General features: G+C 38.6%; 1 protein-coding gene across 1 annotated transcript; it reads left to right on the forward strand.

The window, feature by feature from the left end:
- Positions 1–753: 753 nt before the first annotated feature.
- LOC9267826 (fatty acyl-CoA reductase 1) lies at positions 754–6,525 on the forward strand. The gene is made up of 10 exons (XM_015793426.3): positions 754–962; positions 1,066–1,169; positions 2,136–2,335; positions 2,413–2,513; positions 2,594–2,789; positions 2,994–3,155; positions 3,266–3,347; positions 4,151–4,414; positions 5,457–5,584; positions 6,205–6,525. The coding sequence occupies exons 1-10, from the start codon at positions 872–874 to the stop codon at positions 6,365–6,367; spliced, it is 1,491 nt and encodes a 496-aa protein (XP_015648912.1). The 5' UTR covers positions 754–871; the 3' UTR covers positions 6,368–6,525.
- The last annotated feature ends 1,929 nt before the right edge of the window (positions 6,526–8,454 follow it).

Here is an 8,454-nt window from a genome sequence, read left to right on the forward strand (position 1 = left end):
AATGCTTTGAAAAATTCTCCTATTTCTCATAAGCCAAACATTCCACCAAGTGGTTAATGTGAGTTATTAATGACTATTGTTCTTGATTGGTCACCATCAGCATAGCTACATGTAAGGAGCTAGTTACAAGAAAAACTCTACCAATTTATGTCCATGAATAAAACGGCACGCAGAAACCTGCCAACAAGCAACAACAATAAAATATATTTCCTCGAAAATAGAAAAACAAAGATGTCGGTGCTCTAGTATTACCCGAGGTCTATTATATGCACAATTGTTCGCTTACCTACCATACCTTCTACAGCTCTTGTGTGCGATTTAGACCATATTTCCCCTACTTTCCCTATTCAAAATTAAGCCAGCTACAACTGACCAACTCAACAATTATGTTCGCTTTAAAAGAAAAAAAAATCATGTGGAGAACAATGTTCCGGGTCTTATATTGCCAAATCAGTGACGTACGTGGTTGAAAATAAACCCCCAAAAGAAAGTTTGAATCCCTACTCTTCTGACATAAAATTTCCAACAACATAGCAAGTTAATTTCCACAACAATAAAAATCATCCGCAAATAAAAATCGTCCACACCATTATTGCTGACGAAAACAATCAGAAGGCTTGCAGGGAAATGCAGCAACAATTAATCATGGAGTTCTTTAGCTTCTAAAGCAAAGCTGGTCGTCACTGGAACATCTACCTCACTTGCCCTGCTCCCTTCTTATAAATACATGGCCAAACTCCTGTGGACGGCAACAGGTGATGCCACCACACTTGACTACCTAACACCCACCAAGTACTCTTTTTACTTTTACCACAGCGCATAATTCTCAGGCGCTCTTGAGGCACACACACAAAGCACACCGGCACCAGTGATGATCAGCCAGATGGATTCTGGAAATGTTGTAGCGTTCTTCAGGGGCAGGAGCATCCTGATCACCGGTTCAACCGGGTTCCTTGGCAAAGGTGATTGATTGTTGATCAGTGAATTCTGTACCCCTGCAGACAGTGCAGCTTGTTTGATTGGTGTTTAACTGTTCGGTGTTTTGGTTCTGTGCTCATTGTGCAGTGCTTGTGGAGAAGATACTCAGGGTTCAGCCAGATGTCAAGAAGCTCTACCTCCTGGTCCGGGCAAACGACGTCGAATCCGCGACGCGCCGGGTTCAGGACGAGGTGGGGTAGTTCTTCTGGCTGTTTTTTCGCCACCCCTGTTGTAGCTTGTAGGTTTTTGTACAGTCTGAAATGGCTGACTAACCATCACAATGTGTTTCCATGCATGGGCGCCAAATGTTGACATATTGAAAGAAAGCTCACAAAAACATCTATGATTTTCTTCACAAGTTAGACTGCAGTCCTTAGAGCATATCTAATTGTTACCGAGTATCTAGTTCAAATATTACATGACGTCTGAAACCACCATGGCATAAACAGGAGAAAAAGGTGGCTGTAAAAGTTATTTTTTAGTATCAAACAACAAAGGGCTTTTGCTAAAATTTGTTCAATATGATAGAGCATTTGTTTGGTAGCTACATCTAGAAATCCATTTACTCTCATCACGCATTCATCAAAACTACCTCTACAATTTTTGTCAGACCAGTTACTAACCAAATGAAGTAATTATGTTTATAGAGAAGTATACATAATTTGCAAAGTGACAAGAAGTTTACTCCAGGACTGTCCATTGAGCAATTCTGCCTTGGAAACTACAGGGCACCAGGGGTACTTCAAATAGATAAAGACATTGACATGTCGGAAGCAATGGGAAATTACCAAAAATGCTTACCGGAAATAATACACACTTGCACAGTGGACAGTAGTGGAACACAAACTAGAGACGGTAAATAGTAGTTGAGGTGTACCCAAATAGTAGTTGAGATGCATCCAATGCTATTGTCAAGTCGAAAGAAATAAATGAATGGAAACTTGCACTGTGCCAGATCTGGAGGTTCTCTCAATCCTGGTGGTCCTATTGGACTAGTAGCATTCGTTCTGAGAAATACATTCTCCCAAGTCCCAAGAAAGTATTCATAATAGATGTATTAAACTGATCATACATAGAACAGTTTGTAACGCTCTGACAAAAGCTATTATATTCTTTTATGGTGTTCTTTCCCTCCAAATGCTATTTGATTTCTTCAGGTGACAGGGAAGGAGATCTTTCAAGTTCTGAAAGAAAAGCATGGTGATGGGTTCGAAAGTTTCGTGGAAGAAAAGGTCTGTACTTTGGCAGGGGACATAATCTATGAGAACTTGGGACTAGATTCTGCCAAATTGACAGAATTGTCGAACGAAATCGACATCATCGTCAATGGTGCTGCGACTACAAATTTTTATGAAAGGTTTGGGAACTTTTCTGGTCAGAGATTAATAGTGTAAATTGGTCAACATGATTTATCAGCGTCTGACGATTTTGCAGATATGATGTGGCTTTTGACTCGAATGTCTTGGGAGCTAAGAACATCTGTGAATTTGCGAAGAAGTGTACAAAACTGAAGATGCTGCTTCATGTTTCGACTGGTAGTAAAAAACAGCACTTGCTTAATATATTTGGCATATGTGCTTCATTGTGAATTCTGATGATATAATGACTTGAACAGCCTATGTCGCTGGAGAACAAGAGGGACTGATACTAGAGAAACCATTCTTGATGGGTCAAGCACTAAGGGAAGGCAGGCATTTGGATATCACATCCGAGCTAAACCTGATCAAGGAGACCAGGAGAGAGATGAAAGCTAGTAACCGTTGTTCAGAGAAGACTGAGAAGAGAACAATGAAGGAGCTTGGGCTCAAGAGGTCAGCCACAAATCAATCTTGAGCCAATCAATCAAACAAAATATTAGTTCACCTAAGAAGCTCCTTAATCTTTTCTAAATCCCTTAATTTTTTCTTTACAGTAAAGTATAATTTATTAGAAAAAGTTAACGGCTAAACCTCAGCGTATCTTCAAAACTGACAAAGTTACTGCATTTTTTTACTTGGATGCACAACTGAATGAAGGGCTAAGCATTTTGGATGGCCAAACACCTACGTTTTCACCAAGGCAATGGGGGAGATGCTGCTGGGGCACCTCCGCGGGGACCTTCCGGTGGTGATCATCCGGCCGAGCATCATAACCAGCATCCTCAAGGAGCCATTGCCCGGATGGATGGAAGGAATCAGGTGAGTGAGACGCATATACAAAAACTAAATCAACTAGTACTTGTCGCTAGCTCTTTCTTGGCCAGCTGATCGAATGGATCACTGAACATTTTCGCCTCGATCTTTTGCAGGACGATCGACTCGGTGATCATAGGTTACGCCAAGCAGACACTGTCCTTCTTCCTCGTCGACCTCAACCTCATAATGGACGTGGTGAGTAAGGCCTTGTTGTTCTTTTGGGCTTTCTTCTAAAAAATTACTCCTACATGTTATGGAAATTACCTCATAATGGAAATTATTTGTTACTCCCTCCATATTTTAATGTATGACGCCGTTGACTTTTTATCCAATATTTGACCATTCGTCTTATTCAAAAAATTTATGTAACTATCATTTATTTTATTATGACTTGATTTATCATCAAATATTCTTTAAGCATGACATAAATATTCTCATATTTGCACAAAAAATTTGAATAAAATGAATGATCAAACGTTGGTCAAAAAGTCAACGACGTCATACATTAAAATACGGAGGGAGTATCTAGAAATAAATAAATTAAGGCCTTGATTGGTTGGTATGGGATTAGAGGGGATTAAGCGAGAATATAATTACACGTCACAGTAGACATGGAATAAATCCGACCTATCCCTTTCTCACAAGGATTAACCAAACGGGTTCATAGAGAGGTTCTATATCTAGGAAATCATAAAATTTTGGGGTACTGATATTAGCGAAATCTTGGAATTTTGGATATTTTGGGCAAAAATGGTTAAAAAAATTGAACAGATTTTGGTTAAATTTAAATGAATTTTACTTAATCCAAAAAAAATGTATTTTTTGACTCAAATAACTTCCTGTCGCTGGATCGAAATACCCGAAATTAACGAAATTGCAAACCAAAATATTAAGCCCTTTAGTGACAACCAACATTAATTAATTCAACAGTCTGAAATGATTAACCTCCATCGAGGTTAGCAATGGCGCTGTATACTGACTGTGCCTGGGACATGCAGATACCGGGGGACATGGTGGTGAACGCGATGATGGTGGCAATGGCGGCGCACTCCGGGGAACAGGCGCAGACCATCTACCACGTGACGTCGTCGCTGAGCAACCCGGCGCCGTACGCGGTGCTGTCGGACGCCGGCCACCGCTACTTCTTCGCCAACCCGCCGCCGCGCGCGGGGAAGAACGGGCGGCTGCGCAGGATGCGCTTCTTCAGCACGGTGGCCAGCTTCCGCGCCCACATGGCCATCAACTACAAGCTTCCCCTCGAGGTCAGTTTGCTTTTTGTTGATTTAATTTCTTGCTTTGAATGGTTTGATAGAAACCATATATAACTTCTCTGTCGTAGGACTCGTGCATCTATCTACACACACCAGATGTAACTGGAGATTTCGTTAATTAACACTAAAAAAATGCTTTATCTAGTAAAATGCTCCAAATAAATATGTTTCCCATTACTTTCCTCCAGGCTAATAATACTTATCGTTTTATATAAGGATGAGGTCAAACTTTATAATCTTTGATTATAAATTATTTTTAAAATATTTGTCTTTCAAATATAATGACTACATGTATAGGTTAGTCTTAAAAAAGTACTTTAATAAAATCATATATTTATTAACACTTTTATATATATTATAATGGAAAATAATGGTCAAAATTGTTTTTTTAAGACCGTGCCCTTGTCAAAAACGACAAGTATTATTAACCCGAAGAGAGTAATTCATTGTTTTATTCAGAAAAATGCAAATCTCAGTGAAGATTATCGGTTATTATTAGTCCGAGGGTATCTATATATCTGAGCAATGCAAGTAAATAATTCAGCTGACGGATATTCTTTGATTCGAATTTATTTATACAAATTGCTATTTAACAGATTTTAGTCGTCGCTGAAAAAAATTCTTTTTCTTTTCAATTATTTAAAGTGGAAGTGTTATGCAATATAATATAATGTGTAGCTACTTCTGTTCATTTTCACTACAATCTTGTTAATATATGTAGTTTTAATTTAATTTTATCTAAGTTTGGATATTCTTATGTAAGTAGAGCTAAATTAATGATCAGCCTAATGAAAGCGATGAAGTTTACATTGTGAATGACGGATGTTATTGTAAGAGAGTTACATTTTTATCCGAGAGATGATGAAAATAACTGAAATTTTCTCCTGAAAACTAGACAGCCCCTACAAATAAATCAACCAGTTTGCCCCTGCTTAATTTTTAGCCATTTTTTTCCTGAAATTTTATTACAGAGGATTACCAAATTAAGCAAGTGGCATACACCGATTCATTTGTGAAACGTGATGGTGTGCAGATCCTTCGGCTGGTGAACATTGCGCTCTGTGGCATGTTCTCCCGGCGCTACGACGAGCTGAGCAGGAAGTACAAGTTCGTCATGCATCTCGTCGAGCTCTACGCGCCCTACACCTTGTTCAAAGGCTGGTAAGCACCCAAGCACACACTCGCTCTTCCTAAGCAAGCTAGCATGTATGTCAAATTGCTACTCCCTCTATTTTTTAATAGCTGACATCATTAATTTCTAAAATATATTTGATCATTTGTTTTATTAAAAAAATTGTGTTTCTAATATATCGACGTGTAATCTTTTTGCGAGCTCGTGAAAAAAATTAAAAAATTTGTGTGATTATTATTTATTTTATTATGAGTTGTTTTATCATTAAATTAGTACATTAAACATGATTTATATCTTGCATACTTGCGTAAAATTTTTAAATAAGATGAACGATCAAACGTGTGTCCAAACTCTGTTCAAACTCTGTAAAAATGGAGGCAGTATATGGTAACATTGAACCTTTTCATCAAACTCTGTTCAACTATATTTATTCTATTAGTTAGTTATAAGTAATAAGTGAAAAGTGTATACTGGCTGTCTTCAGAAGGACCTTGGGTGTGACTAGTATGTTTGATTATTTGTACAAATATTTCTAGAAAGTTGAACACTCAAATAAATTTAAAAGTTAATGGCGTGATATATTTAAGACCGGAGTACTAGTTAACGGCCAATAATTTGCTCCCTCATAATATATTATGGCAATATGTAGCTTCGACGACATCAACACGGAGAAGCTAAGGATTACGATGAGGAAGCAGGAGGACAAAAACGATGGAGGATATTGTTTTGATTTTGACCCCAAGTCGATTGATTGGGATGAGTATTTCTACAAGGTCCACATCCCCGGTGTAGTCAAGTATCTGTGTGATTGAGCTAATCAAGTGTCTGTTACTTGTCTCGTCTTAAATAGTACTCCGTCCGTTTCACCAAAGATTATTTGTTCTACCTTTCATTTTCTTTTTATCAAAATATTTGTTATTCTCACGTTCTAAGAGCAAGTTTAATAGTACAGCCAACTATTAACTCCAAATCATCTAATTTAAGAGCAACTCATACAATAGTTACCTATAAACATATACTTCCTCCGTCCAATAATATAAGGGATTTTGGAGGGATGTAGCACTTTATAGGACTACGAATCTGGACCTCCTATGAAGTGTCACATCACTCCAAAATCTCTTATATTATGGGACATAGAGAGTACTACACTATTAGAATCTGGTCACACCTATTATACACATATTTGTGTCTTGTAGTTTGTGCTTCTGCAGCTAGCTACGAATCAATAGTCTGTTGTTCTTCTCTCTTCTTTTTTATTTTTTCGATATGTATTTATTGCTAGCTTTTTATTTTTTCGATATGTATTTATAGCTAGGTTATAATTTGCTATTGTACCTGCTCTAATACATTTTTAGAGGAGATGTGACCTTCTAACCCTTTAGTTATTTGTATGGGGGATGCCAATGGTCATGAACCAAAGGCAAAGGGGTTCAAGCTCTTAATCTCAGTTAATAACAGCTTTAGGACACGTTTGGGATAAACTAACTTATGAGGCTAACCTTGTTATTCCCTTCATCCCAATTTAATCATCCCCTACACTTTTTAAGGTTATTTTGCATGGGCGGTCCCTAAACTTGTGTGGATGTGTCAACTAGGTCCCCGAATTTTCAAAATGAATTTTTGGATCCCTCAACTTGTCCAAACGGGTTCCAACCCGCTCTGTGTGCTAACGTGGCATGCCATGGTGGCGCCTACATGTCAGTAGAACCCATATGTCAGCCACATATAGAAAAAATTAAGGACGTATTTTTTTCTCCTCTCTTTTTTCATTTAATTTTTTTAAAATTAAAAACATCATTTTCTCCTCTCTTTTTAAATTTTATTTTTTTCTACATGATTGACATGTAGATCCCACTGACACGTAAGAATCACCGTGGCATGCCACGTCATCTCATAGAGCGGGTTGGAGCCCGTTTGGACCTATATGACACACATGACAAGTTTAGAAACCCAAAAATGTATTTTGAGAGTTCAAGAATCTATATGACACATCTGTACAAGTTTAAGTACTGCCCGTGCACTTCACTCTTTTCAAATTGATCATCATCTAAACTAGTGTCTATTCGAGTATTCGGGCATAAGTAAATGGCATATCGTTGCATATGTATGTTCGTTTATTTGTGCAGTACTTCTACTATTCTAATTTGATCATCCCATAAGCAAATGACACCATGACTAAGGACACCAAAATATTTATCATTCTCAAATTAATCCTTATCGATTAAGGTGCTTCATCGCTTCGTGTCCCGTAGATTGCTCGTGTTTTAAATATTGCGTACCATTGCACCAATAAAAAATTAATATTGGTTAGTTGCATACAATACAATCAATGATACACATTTACTCTTTATACAAATAAACAAAGAGACACTTGTTAGTGTTGGAATTAATGAATGGGCCTTAGCCCACTCGAAGATTAATTCTTTGGAAAATCACAAAAGCCCACCTCATGGGATGGCATGCATGTGGAGTTTAGTACCACCTTGCTTATTCTAGGAGAGGGGGACCTCCTTAAAAGGGAGGATGCCCTCCTAATCACTTGAAGCATGTGTGGTGGAGAGAAGAGGGGAAACACACGCGAGCGCTCGCTCGCCTCGCCTGTCAGGGCAGGCGGCGCGCGTGCACGACGTACGCGTCGAATGGTCCGAAAAATTGGCTCCTCACCCTTGCGCAGATGCAGCCTCCTTTTGCAGTTTTGTTTTGCTGTAAATTCGGATTCGTTTTTGTTTTGGAAACGTTCCGAAAAATCCGGTGCGTGCAAACGGCGTGGAGTCCGGATAAGTTACGCGCGACTTATCCGGTTCGGTTACGCGCAGTAGAGATCGTGCGGGCGCCCTGATCAAGCGACCCTTCTCTATATAAACCGACCTGCCGTCTTCACGCAGTATACGCAAAATCA

The sequence above is a fragment of the Oryza sativa genome, chromosome 8 (genome assembly GCF_034140825.1).
Source record: "Oryza sativa Japonica Group chromosome 8, ASM3414082v1".
NCBI lineage: Eukaryota > Viridiplantae > Streptophyta > Magnoliopsida > Poales > Poaceae > Oryza > Oryza sativa.